The sequence below is a fragment of the Carcharodon carcharias genome, chromosome 32 (genome assembly GCF_017639515.1).
Source record: "Carcharodon carcharias isolate sCarCar2 chromosome 32, sCarCar2.pri, whole genome shotgun sequence".
Taxonomy (NCBI): Eukaryota; Metazoa; Chordata; class Chondrichthyes; order Lamniformes; family Lamnidae; genus Carcharodon; species Carcharodon carcharias.
The window spans coordinates 1,590,960-1,615,840 of NC_054498.1; the positions used below are offsets into that span (position 1 = coordinate 1,590,960).

General features: G+C 45.5%; 2 protein-coding genes across 5 annotated transcripts in view; one reads left to right on the forward strand and one right to left on the reverse strand.

The window, feature by feature from the left end:
* Positions 1 to 11,129, reverse strand: part of apba2b (amyloid beta (A4) precursor protein-binding, family A, member 2b) — a 302,071-nt gene extending 290,942 nt beyond the window's left edge. For all 4 annotated transcript variants that reach the window (XM_041178422.1, XM_041178426.1, XM_041178425.1 and 1 more), the window contains exon 1: positions 10,686 to 11,129. The gene's annotated coding sequence lies outside the window, so the exon portion shown is untranslated. The remainder of the gene's footprint in view (positions 1 to 10,685) is intronic.
* A 42-nt stretch (positions 11,130 to 11,171) lies between these two features.
* mphosph10 (M-phase phosphoprotein 10 (U3 small nucleolar ribonucleoprotein)) lies at positions 11,172 to 24,500 on the forward strand. The gene is made up of 11 exons (XM_041178501.1): positions 11,172 to 11,285; positions 12,512 to 13,160; positions 14,632 to 14,786; positions 16,541 to 16,712; positions 17,600 to 17,741; positions 18,058 to 18,125; positions 19,426 to 19,563; positions 21,626 to 21,736; positions 22,649 to 22,756; positions 23,235 to 23,465; positions 24,256 to 24,500. The coding sequence occupies exons 1-11, from the start codon at positions 11,218 to 11,220 to the stop codon at positions 24,403 to 24,405; spliced, it is 1,992 nt and encodes a 663-aa protein (XP_041034435.1). The 5' UTR covers positions 11,172 to 11,217; the 3' UTR covers positions 24,406 to 24,500.
* Positions 24,501 to 24,881: the final 381 nt, after the last annotated feature.

The window sequence follows — 24,881 nt, forward strand, 5'->3', positions numbered from 1 at the left end:
AGTACACTGTCTGGACCCGAGTTATACCGACCGAGAGTACGCTGTCTAGACCCGAGTTATACTGACCGAGAGTACACTGTCTGGACCCGAGTTATACTGACCGAGAGTACACTGTCTGGACCCAAGTTACACTGACCGAGAGTACGCTGTCTGGACCCGAGTTATACTGACCGAGAGTACGCTGTCTGGACCCAAGTTACACTGACCGAGAGTACACTGTCTGGACCGAGTTATACTGACCGAGAGTACGCTGTCTGGACCCGAGTTATACTGACCGAGAGTACACTGTCTGGACCCGAGTTATACTGACCGAGAGTACGCTGTCTAGACCCAAGTTATACTGACCGAGAGTACACTGTCTGGACCCGAGTTATACTGACTGAGAGTACACTGTCTGGACCCAAGTTACACTGACCGAGAATACGCTGTCTGGACCTGAGTTATACTGACCGAGAGTACGCTGTCTGGACCCGAGTTATACTGACCGAGAGTACACTGTCTGGACCCAAGTTACACTGACCGAGAGTACACTGTCTGGACCCGAGTTATACTGACCGAGAGTACACTGTCTGGACCCGAGTTATACTGACTGAGAGTACACTGTCTGGACCCAAGTTACACTGACCGAGAATACGCTGTCTGGACCTGAGTTATACTGACCGAGAGTACACTGTCTGGACCCGAGTTATACTGACCGAGAGTACACTGTCTGGACCCAAGTTACACTGACCGAGAGTACACTGTCTGGACCCGAGTTATACTGACCGAGAGTACGCTGTCTGGACCCGAGTTATACTGACCGAGAGTACACTGTCTGGACCCAAGTTACACTGACCGAGAGTACACTGTCTGGACCCGAGTTATACATACTAGCATCTTCTCGACCTGAGTTGTACTGGTTGGCAGTGCGCTGTCTGGCCCTGAGCTATACTGGCAGGGAGAGATGGTGGCATAGTGGTAATGCCACTGGACTAGTAATCCAGAGGTCTGGATTAATGCTTTGGGAATTCACATTCCACCAAGGCAGTTAATAAATCTGGAATATAAAGCTAGTCTCAGTAATAATGAGCATGAAACTAATCGATTGTCATAAAACTCCACCTGGTTCACTAATGTCCTTTAGGGAAGGAAATCTGCCATCCTTTCCTGGTCTGGCCAACACGTGATTCCTGATCCACAGCAATGTGGTTCGTTCATAACTGCTCTCTGCAATGTTCAGTCAAGGACCATTAGGGATGGACAACAAATCCTGGTTTTGTCAGTGATGCCCACATCCTTTGAAAGAATAAAGAAAAAAATCTGTAATTTTTAAACTACTTCCTTTAATTTTACCTCCTGTTTTTTAAATCTCCAAACTTTACCAGTCTCCATTGGGCTTCTAAATCAAGCTCCTTGTTGTCAGTTGCAAACAGTAAAGTTGCCTCACTCATTACTCATTCTCACTAAAATATAATTCTTCTCATGAGGATCTGTTGTTTTACACCCTTCAGCCAATTTATTCTCGTTAAGCAGGATCAACCCTAGTAAAACTGGAGTCAATGGGAATCAGTGGGAAAACTCTCCACTTGTTGGAGTCATACCGAGCACAAAGGAAGATGGTTGTGGTTGTTGGATGTCAGTCATCTCGGCTCCAGGACATCACTGCAGGAGTTCCTCAGGGTAGTGTCCTCGACCCAACCATCTTCAGCTGCTTCATCAATGACCTTCCTTCCACCATAACGTCAGAAGTGGGGATGTTCACTGATGATTGCACAATGTTCAGCACCATTCGCGACTCCTCAGATACTGAAGCAGTCCATGTGCAAATGCAGCAAGATCTGGACAATATCCAGGCTTGGGCTGACAAGTGGCAAGTAACATTCACATTACACAAGTGCCAGGCAATGACCATCTCCAACAAGACAGAATCTAACCATTACCCCTTGACATTCAATAGCATTACAAATCATTGAATCCCCCACTATCAACATCCTGGGGGTTACCATTGATCAGAAACTGAACTGGACTAGTCCCATAAATATTGTGGCTACCAGACCGGGTCAGAGGCTAGGAAACCTGTGATGAGTAACTCACCTCCTGACTCCCCAAAGCCTGCCCATTATCTACAAGGCACAAGTCAGGATTATGATGGAATATTCTCCATTTGCCTGGATGAGTGCAGCTCCCACAATACTCAAGAAGCTTGACACCATCCAGGACAAAGCAGCCTACTTGATTGGCACCCCACCCACAAACATTCACTCCCTCCACCACCGACGCACAGTAGCAGCAGTGTGTACCATCTACAAGATGCACTTCAGAAACTCACCAAGGCTCCTTCGACAGCACCTTCCAAATCCATGACCGTTACTATCTAGAAGGACAAGGGCAGCAGATACGTGGGAACATCACCACCTGGAAGTTCCCCTCCAAGCCACTCACCATCCTGACTTGGAAATATATCGCCGTTCCTTCACTGTTGCTGGGTCAAAGTCCTGGAACTCCTTCCCTAACAACACTTTGGGTGTACCTACACCGCAGGGACTGCAGCAGTTCAAGAAGGCAGCTCACCACCACTTTCTTATGGGAAATTAGGGATGGGCAATAAATGCTGACCTAACCAGCGACGCCACATCCCAAAAATGAATAAGAAACCCCTGGACTTCCACAGCTTTGAGTTTCTTCAATAGAAATTTTATGTGGATTTTTCCAATGTTTTTGCTATGTTCTTGTTGCCTTTTGAATCCTTGGGGCTGTTCCAGGCATTAACTTTTCTAGACTAAAGAAGATTATCCATCGACTTTTGGAATGAAACTGAACTCCTTCTTAGAGTCTTTTATAGTGTGTATTCTTTTTGAAAAATATTATACACAGTATTGCTTAGGTGGTAGGATGTTGTGGGTCCATCTTGTAGGTTTGACATTCATTGTTCTGGGTGGTGAATTGGCACACTGCACAGGTGATGTTTTGTGTCTTGTCTCTGGTGTTACAGAAGTCATTCTTGCTGTTGCTAATGTTGTCTCATTTGCTAGTAATGTTGCTAATGTTGTATCATTTGCTAGTAATGTTGTTAATGTTGTTTCCCTGGATTTTGATGTTCCTGGTGTTGTAGTTGGTCTTTTCTGTTTTTCCAGCTCCGGTGTAGGTCAAATATGGACGCTGTTTCTCCTCATTTGTTTACCGGTTTCAGTCTCAATTACGTAAGACCTTGCTGTCTTGGCTTCAGCAACAACTTTTGCTGGATTCCAGTTATTCATAACTGGATCCTGTACCTGGACACTGTGTCCTTTGAACAACTCAGATGGGGATTTTGCGTGTTTGTTGAAATGCTGACCTCCTCTTTCCTGTGCTTCAGTAAGTTGTTCTCTCACTTCCTCCTGGTCACTTGGAGGATGTATTTTGCTTGACAGAGTAGTCTTATATTTTCTTCCGTTCAGAAACTCTGTAGGTGACTTCATGTCGGCCATGAGAAGCATGGATTGGAGTGACAATAAGGCAAGGTTTGGCTCTTCCTTTGTCTCTTGGCATTTCGCTGGGGTTCTTTTGACCGTCTGGATGTGTCTTTCTCTGACTCCATGTCCTTGGGTATAATGTGGTGATGAGGTGATGATGTTGAACCCATACTGTTCAGTGAATTCCTTCACTTCCCTGGATGTATACTAGGTGCCATTGTCACATATCAATCTTTCAGGAATCCCTTGCTCAGCAAACAGAACTCTCACTGCTAAGATGATGGTTATGGCTCTTAAGTATTTCATCTTCCAGATAAAAGAAAGCTTTGAGCAGTAGTCTACGATCAAGAGATACCATTCTTGATTGTGTGTGAATAAATTGGCTCCCACAGAATGCCATGATCTGGCTGGTACTTCAGTAGCTATCATCTGTCTGCTTGTAGCTTCATGTGCTCTGGCAGTATCTACAACTTGCTACATTGTGAGCTCATCTTCCCGATTAGCAATTTCTGTACTTCAAGGTGTGCAGAACCCTAAATTAGTTGATCAATCAATCTTTCATCTGTGTCCTTAAACTAACATTTTCTTGCTGCATTTTTTAATCTTGTCACAAAGTTATCAATCGGCCTGCCTATTTCCTGATTGAGGCCTTGAAATTCACACCGGTAGATCCGATGATTCGATTTTGACTGAAGATGGGTGCTGAATCTTTCAAAAATTTGATCTGGGTTTTTGCTGTCCTCTTCAATAAACTCCCAGCTGTTAAATAAATTTAATCCTATATCTCCTGCCCGCAGAAAGATATGGCTGACCCTCTTTTAATTCCTAGTGCTTTTAGGAAATTACTGAATGTCAATCTGCACTTTTGTTTAAACTTCGCCAATGCTTCTATGACATCATCAGCTTCCCAATTCATTATGGGCTGTAGCTGTGCATTTATTGCTGTGCCAGTCAACAATTCATTTTCTATTTTCACAAGATTCACTTACATTCTCTTCTGGCACTAATGTGGATCAATTATCCAAATCGGCATTAAGTTAATTTAAAATACTTCAGGTTTACTCACAGACACTTGCTGCCAACATGCTGTGTTTGTAGTAATTATGGTTTTATTTAGTGTGTAATGTACCTTTAAAAACAATGCTGTTAGGAAGATCGCATGATCTGTAGTAACCAATAGAAGAGTAACTCGGACTACCTCAGGAGTCAGTGTAGAGATAGAGTTGGAGTTGGAAGCACACGTGTAGTTGCTGCTGAGTGTATTGTAAATAAACTTAATGTTTCCACCCAAGAAGCATCTGCAGATCACCTCTATCATTAATAGTATAGCTCGGCCACCCTACCACAAATTGGCAATGATGATAAAACAGGATTGAACAGAAAAAAATCAAGTTAAATAGAAATTGGCACTGTACCTCACCCAGTGATTGTAAGTAGCAAGCTCCGTTAGAATTGAAGAAGTTAACTCCTCTGAAAATGCTACAATTTGGGAGAATTGATCCATTTGAGCCAGCCACAGATGATTGGTCTCCATACATAGAACGCTTCACGTGCTTTTTTCAAACGAACAAGATTACAGGAGAAGAGGCGAGCGACCCCTTGAGCATTTGTGGGAGCAAAACCTACAGTCTGATTCGAAGTTTGACGGCACCCAGTGACCCAGATTCAAAGAATTTCGATGAATTGATGGACCTTGTGAAGGGTCAAAGTGAGTCTCTGCCGAGAAGCGGGAAACAGCCCCCGCTAGCCGGAGAATAAAGAAAAATAACTTAGCAGCAAAATCAAAGAATAATTTTAACAGAGGTGGAAACAATCAGTCTTTTAGTGATCGGCAGTTCAAAAAAATCAAATGCTACTATTGTCAAAGAAATCTGAAAGTTGGAAAGACAGAACCAATATTTGTCACAGTGAAAGTAAATGGCAAACCTGTTAGAATGGAAGTGGATATGGGAGCTTCCACTACAGTAATTGAGGAACATACCTTCCGATATTTGAATAATGGTGAACATCAGTTAAGTTTAGAAGAAACAGCCGCCAAACTAAAAACATATACAGGTGAAGACATTCAAGTAAAAAGCGTAAGCAGAGTGACTGTCCATTATGGAAGCCAATCGGCGTAGCTATCAGATGAAGGGCCCAAGCCTCCTGGGATAAAGTTGGTTAAAGGAGATTAAGTTCCAATGGGCTGAAATTTTCCAGTTGAGAGTAAGCGGGCTACCAGAGCTACTTAGAAAGTACGCCACCGACTTTAAGGACGAACTGGGGAAAATCCAGGGCCTGCAGGCCAAGATTTGTGTGGATCCGGAAGCAACCCCTCGCTTCATGAAGGCAAGACCAGTGCCGTATGCCCTGTGAGAAAAAGTCGACATTGAACTGAACAGACTAGAGAAACTGGGCGATTTACAACCTGTTCAGTTCTCAGAATGGGCGGCACACATAGTCCCCATCCTTAAACCCGACCAAAGTGTCCGAAATTGTGGAGACTACAAAAAACTGACAGTTAACAAAGCAGCTAAGCTGGACAGGCACCCCATTCCAAAAATCAAAGACCTGTATGCCAAGTTGGCTGGAGGGACAATGTACATAAAGCTGACATGAGTCACACTTATCAACAATTAGAGTTGGATAATGCCTCCCGGGAATTTGTCACAATTAATACCCACAAAGGGCTGAACAAATATACACAATTGACTTTTGGTGTCGCCTCAGCTTGTGCCATCTTTCACAGAGCAATGGAAAGCTTACTGCAGGAACTGCCCCAGATTGTAGTCTATTTAGACAATCTATTGGTGACAGGATTCACTGAAAAAGAGTATTTGGCGAACTTAGAAGAAGCCTTACAAGTTTCTTGCAAGCTGGAGTGCATTTTTTAAAAAAAGTGCACGTTCTAAGCAAGGGAGGTAATCTATTTGGATCACAGGGTAGATTCACAGGGCCTCCATCCGATTGAGGAGAAGGTGAGAGCCATAGGAGAGGCACCCCCTGCTTCAAAGAACACTCAGAGCTCAAATCATTCCTAGGCGTGATCAACTATTATGGGCGGTTCTTACCCAATTTGTCAATAGTGCTAGCCCCCCTCTACTCAAAAAGAACCAACGTTGGTCTTGGGAGGCACCCCTGAAAGAAGCATTCAGAAAGGTGAAACAATTGTGGCACTTGTCCAATCTATTAATGCATTATGACCAAACAAAAGAATTGGCACTGACATGACGCATCTCCCTAAGGAGTGGGAGCAGTACTCTCTCATTGGATTGAAGACAGCACGGAACAGCCAATAGGTTACATATCAAGGGCGCTCAACATGGTGGAAAAGGAATACTCACAGATAGAAGAAGGTCTGCCCATCATCTTTGGTGTGAAGAAATTTCACCAGTACGTACACAGCCATCATCTTACAATCCTTTCAGACCACAAATCTTTGCCAGGATTGTTTAGTGAGGACAAGGCTATACCACCCACAGCCTCAACAAGAATACAACGATGGGCCTTAATTCTGGCAGCATACGAATACACTTCCGTATATAGGCCTGGCAATGTAATTGCAAACATCGACGCCCTTAGTCATTTGCCTTTACAAGAAAATGATGAGCACGTCCCAGTTCCACAGGAACTTGTTTTACTGTTAAATTGCTTAGATTCCTCCTGGAATGACCTTGACAGATCAGAGACTAGACAAGTCAGGACCCAGTCCTATCTCAAGTACGAGAACAAGTGTTACAAGGCTGGTCACAGGAGCCCGTAACTGAGGAAATGAAACCATATTTCAACAGAAGAATGGAATAACCAGTCAGGATGGCATCTTATTGTGGGGAGCATGAGTGACAGTTCCTCCAAACGGAAGGGAGCCTCTGTTAATTGAACTGCACAGTTCCCATCCAGGAATTTCCAGAATGAAGACCATAGCACGCAGCTATCTATGGTGGCCTGGGATGGATGGTGAAATAGTTTAGTAAAGCACTATGTGCACTGTCAGCAACTGCAGAACTTGCCAGTGACAGCTTCATTACACCCATGGGAGTGGCCAGGTAGACCCTGGGTGCAGTTACGCATTGTTCCCAGGAAAGGTCCAATGTAGTCAATGTTTCTGCTCATTGTCGATGCCCATTCTAAACAGTTGGACATATATGAGGTGAAGTCACCTAAGTCGGCCGCTACAATTGAGAAACTACATCAGAGTTTTGCCATTCACGGAACAACCAGAAGTAGTCGTTTCCAATAACGGCGCAGCATTTACAGGTGCTGAGTTTCAACGGTTTATCAGCCTCAACGGGATCACTCATACGAAAACTGCACTGTACCACCCCTCTTCAAACGGACTGGCTGAAAGGGCGGTTCAAACGTTCAATCAAGGCAGGCATGAGAAAGCTAACTGGCAATTCCTTGTCAACCAAGCTAGCCTGCTTTCTTTTTCATTGCAGGACCACCCTTCACACCTGTAGGATTATTGTTGAAACACCGTCTCAGGACAAGACTTAGCTTAATAATGCCGCGTTTAGAGTGGAGAGTGGAAAGGAGTCAGGGAAGCCAGAAAACTAGGCACAACTGGCATACTCATGAGAGGAAATTTACCATAGGAGAGCAGGTATAAATTTCAGGGAAGGACCAAAGTGGTGACTGGGTGAAATATGTACGGTGACTGGACCTTTATCTTACCACGTGGAGGTGGAAGGCTGGATCATCTGTAAAGATGTGGGCCATTTAAGGAAGAGAGAGACAAATCACCAAGATTTGGTTCCACCAGTGGTTATGACCGGGTCTGCGTATCCTATTGAGGATACTCAACCCAGAACTGACATGTCTGATGTTCCTGCAAGAATATAACATTAGAACATAAGAAATAGGAGTAGGAGTAGGCCTAGTGAATCTCTTTTGAATTGCCTCCAATGCCAATATATCCTTTCTTAAATACAGGGACCAAAACTGTACACAGTACTCCAGGTGCAGCCTCACCAACACCTTGTACAGTTATAACAAGACTTCCCTATTTTTAAACTCCAACCCCCTCCCAAAATTCCATTTGCCTTCTTAATTACTTGCTGCACCTGCATGCTAACTTTCTATGTTTCATGCACAAGAGCACCCAGATCCCTCTGTGCTGCACCTTTTTGGAGTTTCTCTCCATTTAAATAATAGTCTGCCTTTTGATTCTTCCTACCAAAGTGCATGACCTCACATTTTCCTACATTAAACTCCATCTGCTAAGTTTTTGCCCACTCACTCAACCTATCAATATCCCCTTGCAGGTTCCTTATGTCCTCATCACAACATGCCTCCTGCCTATTTTTGTATCGTCAGCAAATTTGGATACATTACACCCTGCCCCCTCCTCCAAGTCATTAATGTAGATAGTAAATAATTGAGGCCTTAGGACTGATTCTTGTGGCACTCCACTAGTTATGTCTTTCCAACCTGAAAAAAAACCCATTAATCCGATCTCTCTGCCTTCTGTGTGTTAACTAATCCTCAATCCATGTTAATATAATACCATCCATACCATGAGCTCCTATCTTGTGCAATAACCTTTTATGTGGCACCTTATCAAATGCCTTCTGGAAATCCAAATACACTACATCTACCGGTTCCTCTTTATCAACTCTGCTTGTTATATCCTCAAAGAACTCTAGCAAATCTGTCAAACAGGATTTCCGATTCACAAAACCATGTTGACTCTGTTTGATTGCATTTCTAAATATCCTTAATAATGGGCTCCAGCATTTTCCCAACAATGGACGTTAGACTGACCAGCCTATAGTTTCCTGCTTTTTGTCTCCCTCCCTTCTTGAATAGGGGCCCCATGTTAGCGATTTTCTAATCCACTGGGACCTTCCTGGAATCCAGTGAGTTCTGGAATATTTCGACCAATGCCTCCACTGTCTCTGCAGCCACTTCCTTTAAAATCCTTGGATGCAGGCCATCAGGCCCTGGCGACTTGTCTGCCTTTAGTCTGTCAAATACTTTGTCCCTCATGATAGAAACTGTTACAAGATCTTTCCTCCAATTAGCTCTTTGCTCTTTGGGGTGTTTATAGTGTCCTCCACCATGAAGACTGATGCAAAATATTGCTTTAAATTATCTGCCATTTCCCTGTTTCCCATTATCAATTCTCCAGTCAATCCTCCAAGGGTCCCACGCTCATTTTAGCCACTCTCTTTCTTTTTAAAAACCCATAGAAGCTCTTGCTGTTTGTTTTTATATTTCTTGTCAATTTACTTTCATAATAAATTTTATCCTCTTTATTTTAAAAGTGAATTTCTTAACTATTCTCTTCATCAGCTGTAATAACGTCTCCTGATTTAAACCAGTTGGCCAATCAAGAGAGACACGGATGTCACACTTCAGCTCTGACAGGTAGAAACAGGTTGAAGGGGCTCTCTGCCGCCAGTTTTTATCTCCCACCGTCGCTCCTTTCTCATGCAGATCTGCTTCCCTTATGCACTCTCTCTCTCCGAACTCCACAGTGCTTTATGGGCTCTCTCTCTCCGAACTCCACAGTGCTTTATGGGCTCTCTCTCTCCGAACTCCATAGTGCTTTATGGGCTCTCTCTCTCCGAACTCCGTGCTGTTTTCTGAGTTGAGGATACAGAACTGCAAGTGCCCACCGAAGCACCTGATGTTCAGGCAACTCCAGTAAAGGAGGCTCCTGGTAAAGAATCTGAAGTTGTGGAGCTGCAACGTTCCACGCGTAACAGGAAACCAACTGAAAGACTGAACTTGTAAATTCCTTACCCAGAGTAAATATTATGTGGTCTTGAAAAATATGTACTTGTAGATATACGTATAGCTGAGTTAAAGGGGGAGAAATGTAGTAATTATTGTTTTATTTAGCGTGTAATGTATCTTTATGAATAATATTTGTTAGGAAGGTCGCATGTAGTAACCAATGAGACAGTAGTGTGGGCTACCTCAGGAGTCAGTGTGGAGATAGAGTTGGAGTTGAAAGCAGAGGGAGTTGCTGCTGAGTGTATCGTAAATAAACTTAATGTTCCCACCCAAGAAGCATCGGCAGATCACCTCTACCATTCTGGCCCCTTGGTGCTGTTAATAATCACACCTTAAGCCTGGAAAGATGAGAAGTCTGTTTTAATATTCGTCAGGCCGCCTTGTAACCAAAAAAGAACAATTTAAACTTCCCTGACACACATCCAGTGCCGCTGTGAAGTGCGACCCATCGGAAAACTTACACATGGCAAATTAGTTCCAAGCTTTCGACGGTTAACACGATATTTAACGGGGGGTTTAAAAAAAAAAGTTTACCGTCCAACAGATCGTCCGAAGGTTACCACAGTCCAGCTCGGGTGACACCTCGTCCTGAATCCCAGTTGTTTATGAGGTGGATTATCGGGACAGGGGTGACCTTTGTTTTGGGTGCTGAGAACCCGCTCCGTTCCTTGACATGGGCTGAGGTACATTTCGTGGGCCGGAGCTGCTGCTGCTGCTGCTGCTGCTGCTGCTGCTTAGGTACCCGGGGCGGCCCGGGCTCCCCGCTTTCCCGCCGCTTCCACCGGAGAACGGCTCAAGCTCCCGGGAGAGACCGATCCGGCCGCCCCGCGCTTGGGGCCGCGGGATTTACGTTCAGCCTCCTCAGACCTAAAACCTCATGACGTTTGCCTCAGGTCAGTTAACGCGCAGACATCCCGCCCCCCAAGTCGGCGAAAACTTTTGAGAAGCGGCGGGAAAGAGGAGCGAGGAGGAGGGGGGAGGGGAGGGGAGGGGAGGGGAGGCGGAACCGGATGTGAGGGGCTCGGAGCTCCGGGGACGGATCTCAGTGTTACACCCGGGCGGCAAGATGGCGGCGCTGGGCGAGTGCGCGCGGCGGTTGGAGCGCGCGGTGGAGCGGCCGGAGCTGTTGCTCAGGTAACCGGGGCGGCCCGAGCTCCCCATCGGGTAACCGGGACGGCCCGAGCTCCCCATCGGGTAACCGGGGCGGCCCGAGCTCCCCATCGGGTAACCGGGACGGCCCGAGCTCCCCGGGGCGGGTAACCGGGACGGCCCGAGCTCCCCATCGGGTAACCGGGACGGCCCGAGCTCCCCGGGGCGGGTAACCGGGACGGCCCGGGCTCCCCATCGGGTAACCGGGACGGCCCGAGCTCCGCATCGGGTAACCGGGACGGCCCGAGCTCCCCATCGGGTAACCGGGACGGCCCGAGCTCCCCATCGGGTAACCGGGGCGGCCCGAGCTCCGCATCGGGTAACCGGGACGTCCCGAGCTCCTCATCGGGTAACCGGGGCGGCCCGAGCTCCCCATCGGGTAACCGGGGCAGGGAGACAGCGGCTCCGGAGTCCAGTGAGGAGCCACTTATGGAACCGAGTTATACTGACCAGGAGCGCGCCGTCCGGATCTCAGTTATACTGACCGGGAGCGCGCCGTCCGGATCTCAGTTATACTGACCGGGAGCGCGCCGTCCGGATCTCAGTTATACTGACTAGGAGCGCGCCGTCCGGATCCCAGTTATACTGACCGGGAGCGCGCAGTCCGGATCTCAGTTATACTGACTAGGAGCGCGCCGTCCGGATCCCAGTTATACTGACCGGGAGCGCGCAGTCCGGATCTCAGTTATACTGTCCGGGAGCGCACCGTCCGGGTCCCAGTCACACTGACCGGGAGTGCGCAGTCCGGATCCCAGTCACACTGACCGGGAGCGCGCAGTCCGGATCCCAGTCACACTGACCGGGAGCGCGCAGTCCGGATCTCAGTTATACTGACCGGGAGTGCGCAGTCCGGATCCCAGTCACACTGACTGGGAGCGCGCAGTCCGGATCTCAGTTATACTGACCGGGAGCGCACCGTCCGGATCCCAGTCACACTGACCGGGAGTGCGCAGTCCGGATCCCAGTCACACTGACCGGGAGCGCGCAGTCCGGATCTCAGTTATACTGACCAGGAGCGCGCAGTCCGGATCTCAGTTATACTGACCAGGAGCGCTCCACCAGGTTTGCACCTTGGTAGAACCACAGGAGTCAACATGTTTGTGAGAAGATTGGCGGGTGGCAGAATGGAATATGTAAGAAGTGAATCCTGAGCTGTTGTGTTTGAGGGTGAGATTTTGGATTAACACTCTCCCTCTCTCTCTCTCTCCTAGTGTACAGGATGGCTTGGCGTCTGACTTCACTGTTCTCACTAAGGAGCTGTACGATTTTCAGAAGGCGCAAGAGCCAGAGTCTACTGCTGGAAGCCCGCTGAAGGAGCTGGTGGTAGAACAGTTTGATGAGGAGCAGATCTGGCAGGAGATTGAACTGCAGAACAATTCGGTCTTAAACTGTTTCAAGGATACAGTGGCTTTTTTACTTCAGGACACTCTTATCAGACTGATTGATACAGGAGATGTGGAGATTGAAGCTCCTGAGGAAGAGTTCCAAAATAACGAGTCTGCAGAAGCAGATGGTGAGATTGGGGAGGGGAGTGATGGGGAGGAGGAAGAGTCAAAAAAGCAGACAGTGGAAAGGGAACGTGTTCAAACAGAAAATCCTAGTGATGAAGATTCTGACCTCAACTTTGATATTGATGAAGTTGAGAAAAGGACTAAACTCCAGAGAAAGAGCCCAAGGTTTGCCAGTAGCTCAGAACTAGACGATAAATTCTTTAGACTTTCGGAAATGGAAGATTTTTTGAAGAAAGTTGAGAAGCAAGAAGAGAAGCAGAAAGATGATGATGATGAAGAAATAGATTATTTTGAAGATATTCCCTCTGAAGATGAAGAACTTGTCCTGAAAACAAAGACTAAAATAAAGGTAATTATCTTACCCAGTATTCAGCTTGCCGCCGGTGCTGATCCCTGTCGTGATATAGTTTCATGGATACCCATCAGTCTCCAGTACCTTGACTAATGGCCATTCTTTAGGTATGAGCTGAAACAATGAGAGGCAGTAGGCTACTGGATCGTGGAAGGCAGCACATCCTTCATCCAGTGTGCAGATACTCACTCAATTGTGACCAGGATCAGGGTCCCCAGTTGATCTGTTTTTCCTCTCTCTACCCCAGGATTGCTGGGAAAATTCTGCAACCTCGCCATTCTCCCTGCTGAGATGAGTTAGCTTAGCACAGGCTGGGGATTGAGCCACTGGACTGTATCACTGGGTACCACATTAATAATGTATTTACCTGTGGGTGGAGTTCAAATGAAGATCTTTAACGAAGTAACCACATGCTGATAATATTGCTCACAGACAAAACCATGTTCCTGATGCGTGTTGTAGTTCTCTCTGTCTTTCAAGCCCACTCTTCTTCAGCCTTCACTGGAGCAAATTTCTATCATACAGTTGACGAGGAAACTGAAAACTTTGGGGGAAAGGGTGCATTACATAGTCTGAGCGCACATACTCGTCTATCCATATCCAGTGACTCCCATAACTGGGTTACAGGGATATAGCTCTTGCTGAAACTCTGCATTTCCTGCTTGTGGGATCACTGGTCCATGGGGTTCAGTGCGAAACTTCTGCTACCAGTTAGTGACTATCCTGATGGGGTGGAAGAGGGAGCTCCACAGCTATTTGCATAGGATCAAGGTAGTTCCAAGACAACATGCTGGTGAAGAATCTCATGGTCTCTGTAATCTGAAACTTGATCCACAGTACCCTGGGACTTGATCAACCAACCAGTCTGGATTACTACTGGGACTTGGTTGGATTGACCTGTTGCTAGGGTTGGGATTCATTCCTCTAGGCTTCAGATAATACTGTAAGTAAGGTGTGTGGGTGCAGTTAGTTCAACTGCAGCAAAGCACTTCCTGCCAACTTCTGCGGAACTCTCTAGACTTGGATAAGTGGGAATTGTCCCTACAGGGAGACTGTGGCCAACAGGAACACTCCATGCGTAAGGATCACAATGGCTCAGTTTGAAGGCAGCTGGATTATCTCAGAGATGTTCTCTTGTGTTTTCTCTTCCTTTCTCTTGCTCTCAGTCTCCCCCTCACACACATCTGGATTACAAAGACATCTGGAGAAGAGTGTAACAGCGAGAGTTTAATCTCTTCAGTAGATATCAATGACATGGATTGGAGAGACAGGATGAGAGAACACAGAGTCAGACAGCTGAATTTTACAACTCTGAGTAAGGGATGATAGAGGTCAGCTGTGGCCAGTGTGCAGGATGTACCCAGTGCTGCAGGTTGTGCAAAGTGATGTTCTGTGACTTAAGATCAGAGTAAGGAACTCTGTTGTATTACTGTTTTTACATGTTTGAATTTTGTTTGCTGTTTGTCAGACCAAGAGTTCCAGGAACCTGCAGTACAAGGATTTCTTCAACCCAGACATGGATGAGGAACCTATAGAAGAAGATGGCGATGAGGAGAAAGAAAGCATTGAGGCAGAAGGGGAACCAGAGCCAGAAAAATTTGAGGAGGGGGAAGAAATCGATGAGTATGTTTTCTGAAGTTGTTTTCTCCATTTCCTCTTACCCCCACCTTTAGGCACTAGATCCAACTCCAGCATCACTGACATTCCTCTGACATTTCAACATAGGAACAGGAGTAGGCCATTCGGCCCAGCAAGCCTGCTCTGACATTCAATGAGATCATTGGCTGATCATCTACCTCAACTCCACTTTCCCGCACTATCCCCATATCCACTGCCCTCTGGGGTGGAGAATTCCAAAGACTCACCACCCTCTGAATGAAGAAATTCCTCCTCATCTCAGTCCTAAATGGCCTCCCCTTATCCTGAGATTATGTTTCCTGGTTTTAGACTCATCAGCCAGGGGAAACATCCTATCTATATCCACCCTGTCACACCCTATAAGAATTTTGAATGTTTCAATGGGATCACCTCGCATTCTTCGAAACTCTAGAGAATACAGACCCAGTTTGCTCAATCTCTCCTCATAAAACAATCCTGATGTCCCAGGATTAGCCTGGTGAATCTCTGTTGCACTCCTGTGGTAAGTATATCCTTCAGTAGATAAGGGAGCCAAAACTGTACACAATACTACAGGTGAGGTCTCTCCAAGGCTCTATGTAACTGCAGCAAGACATCTTTACTTCTGTACTTGAATCCCCTTGCAATGAAGGCCAACATTCACATACAATTTGCCTTCCTAATTGCTTGCTGCACCTGCATGCTAACTTTGTGACTCATGAACAAGAACACCCAGGTCTCTTTGGAAACTGAACTTTCCAACTTCTCGACATTTAAGAAATATTCTGCCTTTCTGTTTTTCCTACCAAAGTAAATAACTTCACGTTTATTCACATTATATTCCATTTGCCATGTTCTAACCCATTCACTTAGCCTGTCCAAGTCCTCTTGAACCTCCTCGCATCCTCCTCACAACTTGCGTTCCCACCCAGTTTGGTGTCATCAATAAATTTGGAAATATTGCAATTTGTTCCCATATCCAAATCATTTATATAGATTGTGAACAGCTGTGGGCCTAGCACTTATCCTTGCGGTACCCCACTAGTAACAGCCTGTCATCCTGAGAATGATCCATTTCAGGTGACTCTTCCTGTCTTAGGTGAAACTGAGTGTCCGACAACTGGTCAACAGTGGGTAACAGATTAGGCCTTATCCTCCTCATCACCTGCAAATATAACCCTTGTTTGCCATTTCCTGTGTACCACATATGATCCAGGTTTCTGTTGCTGGACTTTCCTCCAGACGCCATATTCCAGTTGAAGACTATCAGCAGTGTGTGTCTGCAATGGGTGCTGTCTTGGTTTTTATTCTGTACCTTATGATGAAGTCCAGCGCCCATTGATCTTAACTGTTCTCTCTTTGCTTTGGCTTTTAATGATATGCATCTGGATTGCTGACCCTCTTTATTCATGTACAATTAGTCATGGCACTGAGACTAGATGTAGAAGCCCAACTAATGGTGTAAATGAGATTAGCGATGGGATGGATTCTGGGCCACCGGATTCACTGGTCCTCAGAACCACTGGCAACAGAGTCCTGTAGAAGCTGTTGAAAGAATTATAAGCTGCACAGCACCAGCAATTGGTCTGTGTCACACACATCTCTCTGGTAATCTGTAAGAATTTGATTTGTGGTATCATGCTTAATTAGCACATAATAACATAAGTACAAGCTGAAAATAGATGTATTCTACTTATAAACTAGAATGTAGATCCCATATTGATTTGTTGTATTAATTTGTTTTTTTTTCTGTAACCCAGAGACCAGGAGGAGGAGATGGCTGAATCTGAGAGTAGCCTAGAGGCCAAGAGGGCCCACAAGAAAGTTAGTTTTAACCTGTCAGATGACAGTGATGTGGAAGAATTGGCCAATGAGATAGGAGGAAAGAAGCCAGAAGAGGCAAAATCAGTCTTCGAAAAACGCCAAGAAAAGGTGATTATTGGAATGACAATTAATTCAGGCACAGGGCACAATATCCACACCCACTTTCAGCTGAAAGAAAATGTCAACACACTTCCCTGAGATATAAAAGAGCCCCCAAAGGAGTTATTGGGGAGATGACCAAAAGTTTGGTCAGGGAGGGTCTTGCAGATGAAGAGATTTAGAGAGGAGTTCCAGAGCTTAGAGCCTATATGGCTGAAGGTACGGCCACCAATAGTGGAGTGATGAGAATAGGGGAGACACTAAGGGTTGCAGTTGGGGGAAAGGGATTTTTGGGGTGGATGGTGTATGGCTGAAAAGGTTGCAGAGATAAGGAGGGTAACAGCTGTGAAGGGAATTAAACATAAATATGAGAATTTTAAATTTGTGGGGAAGCAAGAGATGATGTTACAAGTCTTAATACAAAGCCTTGAAAAAAAATCAGGTGTTTTTATCTCTCCATAGATGCTGCCTGACCTGTTGAGAGTATTTCCAGTGTTTTCTATTTTAATTTCAGATCTCCAACATCTGCAATATTTTGCTCTAGAAAAATCCGGACTGTTTTTGTTACAAGAAGTTAAACTTATGAAGGGATTGGACAGAGTAGATTGAAAGACTGTTCTGGTGATTGAGGGGATATGCATGTAGGATTAAATGTAAAATTATTAGGACAGAGAGCAGGAGAAACATTTTTACTCAGGGTTGAGAGGTTGCAGAGTTAGTTTAGGAATAGGTTGGATTAGTGGTTGAAGGAAAAGAACAGTGATATGGGATTAGAATAGCTTGTGTGGAGGATAAGCATTGACATGGGCTGCTTGGGTGAATGGCTGGTGTCCAGCATGTAATTTCTATGCAGTGTAATTCCACAGGTAACCAGCGTTGTGTTTTTTTTCCTATAGCTAAACACACAAATCCAGCAGCTGGAGAAATCTGCCTTGGAACAGAAGCCTTGGCAGCTCCTGGGAGAGGTCAGTGCCCAGAAACGACCAGAGAATAGCCTGCTGGAGGAGGACCTCCTGTTTGACAATGCAGTCAGGAAGGGTATGTCTTGCCCTCGCACATTCACCTTGAAACTGGGGAAGCGGGAGGGTTGGCAAAGACCACTCATTTGGTTTTGGTATGTCTGGATGTATGAGACAGTGTGTTTACTGGCCTAGCATTAAGCTTCGTTGAAATTAAAACTGAACATGCTGGAAATTCTCAGCAGGCCAGGCAGCATCTATAGAGCGAGAAAGGGAGTTAACGTTTCAAGTATGTGATCTTTTATCAGAGTTCATAGTTCTGACCTGAAACATTAAAGTTGTGTTAGAGTTTACTTTGTATTGAGTTTGTACTAATTTCTGATCTCTGTTCTCAGCTCCTGTCATCACTGAGGAGACAACACTTCAACTAGAGGATGTTATTATGCAGAGGATTAAAGACCAGGTCAGTGGAAGGCTTTTGTCAGTAACTCCTGGACCAGCTTATGTTAGGTTGGAGATTTTCCTGAGTAACTGACAGCAAGAAGCTGTGAAATAAGTTACTCAGGAAAATCTCCAACCTAACAGCTAGTGCCACGTACCCTAGTATGCCTAGCAACTGATGGCTTGGAATATTCTAACTGTGCATTGGTGCCTAATTATGTGGGCAGCTTGTGCTTGCCAAGTGTGGTGTATTCACACGTTTCACCCACTGGAGTGCTTCAGAGAAAATGTGGTTCCGTTTAAACCAAACGTGAAAAGCAAGAAAATAGATTCTTAATCTAAAGTAGAACAAAGTGTGAAAAACACAAAAGATAACTGCAGCTAATAGAGTGGAAAATGAAGATATTGTAAAGAATGGAAAGTTGTGGAGATTAACGATTCACATATATGTCAAATTTATAATGAATTGTATGCTTGAATTACTACCATCTCTAATTAAAAGTAGATCTTTCTCGGCCCTGGAATCTGGGAGGGGTATAGCTGTGTAATTAAGTTGAGAATATATCGCTCCATTTTGTGTGCAAGAGCAGAGAGATCAGTGTGGGAGGCGTTCATTGAGCTATTCTAAATGATGAACAGGATAAATGAGGCCAATTGGTCAGATCAAAGGCAAGGCTGTGACCTTGAGGTAAGCACTAATGTAATGTGCCAGTGTGGAGGAAGTTATGGAAAGGGAACACTTTGCTGCATTTGGTTGGCATTATGGCATTAGATTTAATAGTTTAATATTCTAATTGCTGTGGTTAAAGATGGGGCAAGAAAGAAGGAAAATGGAACTGTTGAAAACCAGTTCCTAACTTTGCTTCTGTTGACAAGGACTGAATGTCCCCTTTTGGGATAAATTATCTTTCCTCCAATCAGAAATTACACAAAATCCTAGAATAGGTATTGCAGGTCAATCAGGCTGATGGTGAAAAGGAAGGAGTGCAGTTAGCAGGTGGACCAGTTTGGGTGGCGGCTGGAGCTGTGATGAGGTCCCCATCCTAAGTGTTCATTGCCTCTTCACTTTGTGTATTGATGTACATGTGCAGCATTTTCTGTTTCAGCTAGGATTGATGAGGTGAATGTTCAGTATTGATATGTTTACTCTGCCTGAAACAGTGGATTTTCCACAAGGTTCCTTTTAACTTAACTCATATTGGAATTGGTTGGGTCCAGTTCTCTGCACTATTTCTGTCTTGTAAGTTCTGTTGATTACAGCTACTTAAGAATGGCCATTAATCAGTTGTTCATAGGTAAGCATCATGTGATCTGTGTTACAGGCCTGGGACGATGTTGTACGTAAAGAAAAACCAAAAGATGAGATCTTTGAATACAAAAAGCGACTTACCTTGGACCATGAGAAAAGCAAGCTGAGTCTGGCTGAAGTCTACGAGCAAGAATATTTAAAGCAAACTCAGGTAATAATTTTAGGTGATCTCAGGAGGCACAAACACCTTGGGGATTAGATGAGGTTTGAACAAAGGATTAATTTGAATGGAAGTACAACAATTTCAACATCTAGATTAAACACAGGAAACTGGACTAGAATCGGGCTCAGCAATCATGCCTGGCACAGTTGCATAAAATCCTGGAACTCCCTTCTTAACAACACTGTGGGTGTTCCTACAACACATGAACTGAGGCAGTGCATGAAGGCAGCACACCGTCACCTTCTCAAGGGCATTTAGCCATACGCAATAAATGCTGGGTGTGGTAACAAACAAGAACTGTTCCATTAAAACTATCCCACTCCACCTAGTGGGAGTCAGCACCTTCAGGAACTGTCCCCCAGTGAGAGTCAGCACCTTCAGGAACTGTCCCCCAGGGAGAATCAGCACCTTCAGGAACTGTCCTCTAAGAAGAGTCAGCACGTTCAGGAACTGTCCCCGAGTGAGAGTCAGCACCTTAGGAACTGTCCCCCCAGTGAGAGTCAGCAGCTTCAGGAACTGTCCCCGAGTGAGAGTCAGCACCTTCAGGAATTGTCCCCCAATGAGAGTCAGCACCTTCAGGAACTGTCCTCCAGTGAGAGTCAGCACCTTCAGGAACTGTCCCCCAGTGAGAGTCAGCACTTTCAGGAACTGTCCCCCAGGGAGAGTCAGCACCTTCAGGAACTGTCCCCCAGTGAGAGTCAGCACCTTCAGGAACTGTCCCCCAGTGAGAGTCAGCACTTTCAGGAACTGTCCCCCAGTGAGAGTCAGCACCTTCAGGAACTGTTCTGCCCAGTGAGAGTCAGCACCTTCAGGAACTGTCCCCCAGTGAGAGTCAGCACTTTCAGGAACTGTCCCCCAGGGAGAGTCAGCACCTTCAGGAACTGTCCCCCAGTGAGAGTCAGCACCTTCAGGAACTGTCCCCCAGTGAGAGTCAGCACCTTCAGGAACTGTCCCCCAGTGAGAGTCAGCACCTTCAGGAACTGTCCCCCAGTGAGAGTCAGCACCTTCAGGAACTGTCCCCCAGTGAGAGTCAGCACCTTCAGGAACTGACCCCCAGTGAGTATCAGCACCTTCAGGAACTGCCACCCAGTGAGATTCAGCAACTTCAGGAACTGTCCCCCAGTGGGAGTCAGCACCTTCAGGAACTGTCCCCCAGTGAGAGTCAGCGCGTTCAGAAATTGTCCCCCAGTGAGAGTCAGCACCTTCAGGAACTGTCCCCCAGTGAGAGTCAGCACCTTCAGGAACTGTCCCCCAGGGAGAATCAGCACCTTCAGGAACTGTCCTCTAAGAAGAGTCAGCACGTTCAGGAACTGTCCCCGAGTGAGAGTCAGCATCTTAGGAACTGTCCCTGAGTGAGAGTCAGCACCTTCAGGAACTGTCCCCCAGTGAGAGTCAGCACCTTCAGGAACTGTCCCCTAGAGAGAGGCAGCACCTTCAGGAACTGTCCCCCAGTGAGAGTCAGCACTTTCAGGAACTGTCCCCCAGTGAGAGTCAGCACCTTCAGGAACTGTCCCCCAGTGAGAGTCAGCACCTTCAGGAACTGTCCCCCAGTGAGAGTCAGCACTTTCAGGAACTGTCCCCCAGTGAGAGTCAGCACTTTCAGGAACTGTCCCCCAGTGAGAGTCAGCACCTTCAGGAACTGTCCCCCAGTGAGAGTCAGCACCTTCAGGAATGGTCCCCCAGTGAGAGTCAGCACCTTCAGGAACTGTCCCCCAGTGAGAGTCAGCACCTTCAGGAACTGTCCCCCAGTGAGAGTCAGCACCTTCAGGAACTGTCCCCCAGTGAGAGTCAGCACCTTCAGTAGAGGATATAATTGACAAAAATTAAAATATTTGGACTTTGTCAATAGAGAGTTTGGAGAGGAATATGTATAGTTGCTTGTTTAACAGAAATGTGATATTTGGAAGGATTAAGTTGTAATTAATAAATGTAGTTACTGAGAGTCAAATGTTAGATTTACAGTCTGTTGTCATATGAGTCTGAGAGATCAGCTAGCTGTTGGTTGGCTGTGTGCCTGCCAGATCTTTAAATTAAATTTTTATTATTGCAGCAAAAGTCTGAAGCAGAGGAAAACCTGCAGCATGCTGAGATCCAGAAGTCGATGGATTCCCTTTTCCTTAAACTAGATGCACTCTCAAACTTCCAGTTCACACCAAAACCGGTGAGTAAAGGAACATTGGAGGTTAACTGGAGACAAGCATAGACTGCCTAACTCCACCGCTGCAAGGGCACAGCTGTTGTCTACTCCCGGGCCACACTGACATCCACTGGATACGGTCATTATCCCCGTTGTGTTGTTTGATGTTTTACATTCAGTGTGACTGGAACTGGCTGGCTGCTGAAGCAGTTCAGATCAGCAAGATCTCACGCACTGTTTCTGGATTGTGCTGATTTAGCTGATTGCAGGAGGAGGGGAAACCATAATGCGCTTCAGCACCCTGGTAAAGGGGAAAGTAACTAAAGTTCCTGCTCTACTGGACTACCCTGTGACCCCTGCTGGAAAATGTAATTGGATATCTGTTAATCTCAGCACACATAGGAAGAATTACCACCTGGATGTGGTACCATATGAGCAATACCTGTGGTACTGTAAACAACAAGAGTTAGGTCTCAGCTGGGAAGACTATCAGAGTGCAGACTGTCAAAGAGAACTGGTAAAATCATAAGCACTCATTCCCTTTGCTGTTGGAGTAGAATTGAATGTTCAGACTCTGGCGCCAAAACATAAAGTCTACAGTTCAAGTGCTCAGTATTTTCCTTGACATTTAAACTTTGTTTTTGTGTAGTGGACTGCACTTACAGTTTGAATGCAGTCAGTTTGTGACCCTCACACACTTGCCCAAAGGCCAGGTTTAATCCTGCAGTCCACGACACTCTGACTCTCTGATCTTTGTGCTGTGCAAAATTCAGTTTCTGTCTGCTGCCATATCTGGAGGACAGGTCACTTTGAGCATCTCTGCACATTGAACTGCGTCCTCAGCTGGCCTTGGAGCAGGGTAGGAGGGCAAAGGTTGCTTAATCTTTCCTGGTAATCAGGGGTGAGTTTGTAATGACACTTTTTTTCTTTTGTCAGCCTGTGCCTGAAGTGAAGGTGGTCTCTAACCTGCCATCCATTAGTATGGAGGAAGTGGCACCAGTGAATGTCAGTGATGCCACTCTACTGGCGCCAGAAGAAGTCAAGGTAAGAAACTAAAGAGGAAGGTAATATAAAGGCAAACAGCATTAAGTCCCTCCCTGGAATGGCATTGAGCCCTGCAGTGCCCAGCCTTTAACTGATACCAGCTGGAGAAGAAATGTGACATTACTCTCTACGCTTTTGGTTTTAGAGAAGGAACCTCTGCTCCTAATTGTGTTAGTGACTCCATGCTGGAAAATGGGTATACACACTTTGAATGAGAACGGGATCAGGATTGGGATTATGGTTGAGATTCATCGCATTTGCAGCACCAGCGAGGCTCTACAGGGTGGGAGGGGGGTGGGGTGCGATGATGGGTAAGATGTGTTTTTCTATGAAAGCTGATTTATTGCTATTATTATAGAGGCTGTTTATTGTATTTATTATCGAGGCAGTTTTGTATGGAAGCTGGTTTATAATTGTATTGAATGAGATGCAAGACCTGCAGTTAGTGTCGCAGTGCTGATTGGGCTGATAATTACAGGAGAAGGGTCGAGCTGGGGACCTCCAAGGAGACACCGAAAAGACAGCAACAGACAAGAAACGGGAAAGAAGGAAGAAGAAAAAACTGAAACGTCTCCGATTACGAGAGAAGGAGGCTCGTCAGAAAGTATTGGAGAAGCTGAATGTGAAGCTGAGTAATAAACAAGTGAAGGAAAAGAATGCTGAAAAAGTGAGGAAATTGACCCAGGAAGGAAAGGCGATGCTGCTGAAGGTGAGTACTGTCGTATGGTGATGGACATTGGAGGCAGGTCAGCAGTCTAATGAGGCTGTTGAATATGTCAGAAGGAGAGATTAAATTAATTTTGGAATGTTTTATTTCCTTTCAATGATTGCTTCCTTCGCCAGGTAATCACCCTGTGAGTCTCATTGTTCCTGTTCACAGCAAGGAGTGACTGAATAAATTGCCAGCAAATGTTTGCTTTACAAAATGTTCAGGCCAAATTCCTTCCATGTACAGCACTGCAATTTCAAACAGACCATCAGTGTCATTTAACTTGCTTCTATTCCCCTTCAAATTCCCTATAGTTTAAAAAAAAACTACACAGCAGGCTGTCACCATCTGAGAGAGAAAAGATAGGTTAATGTTATGGTTGGGTCCTTATATGAAGAGCTGACTTGAATACTGACCTCCCCTTTCTGACCCATTGTGTATTTCTAGCATTCGCTATTTTATCTCAAAACCTTGGATCAGTTTGCTTGCCCAAATTGCATACTTTGGCATTACTTGCGCGTTCTTGAATGCCCCCTCTTACTTAATCATTTACTAGGTTATCTACTCCTTTAGATAAGAGTTTCTAAAGTCACTCCTTTTAGTTACTGCCTGAGGCATCAGTACCCTGAATAGGGGCTCCTGTTTATTACAGTAGACCTTGGCACAATGCAGCATTGTATGGAACAATCTGTATTCTTATGCCTTTATTTTCCCAATGTAATTCATCAGGAAGGAAAAGCCAAATTTTCAAAAGTGGACTCTAACTCAATTTTTTTTTAACTATTAAAAGGATGAAGGGAAAGACAAAACTCTACGCTCGTCAAAGGCCTTTTTCTCCCAGTTACAAGACCAAGTGAAAGCTGAGTTGAAAGGAGCCAAGATCGGAGCCAAGAAGCAGAACAAACACAGAGAGCTTTCAGCAAGCAAGCTGAAACTTTAATACAGCTCCTTTATCTCTTCTACAGATTGACCCATCTGTTTCCTGTACTTATTTAAAACATGGCTTTTTCCTAATAAAATACTGAGTTTATTCTATGCTGGATGGAGTGTCACTTTATAAGATTCCCAGGTCGTGTGATAGAGCTGCATCAGGCACCTGCTAAACTTAGTCATACTGACCGGTGTGACAAAAAGAATCACTTTTTCTGCCGGTTTATAGCCCACAGGATTCACAGTGGTAAGTGCAAAGAACATCTTAGACTGATGAACATAAGTGAATTGGATGGGAGCCTGCCAGATAGAACTGTAGAACAGTTATGGTGCGGAAAGGGGCCGTTCAGCCCATCTTGTCTGCGCTGGCCAAAAAGAAAAAAAACTAGCCGCTCATTTTATTCCCACTTTCCAGCACCTGGTCTGTAGCCTTGCAGGTTACAGCACTTCAGATGCAGATCCAGGTACCTTTTAAATAAGTTGAGT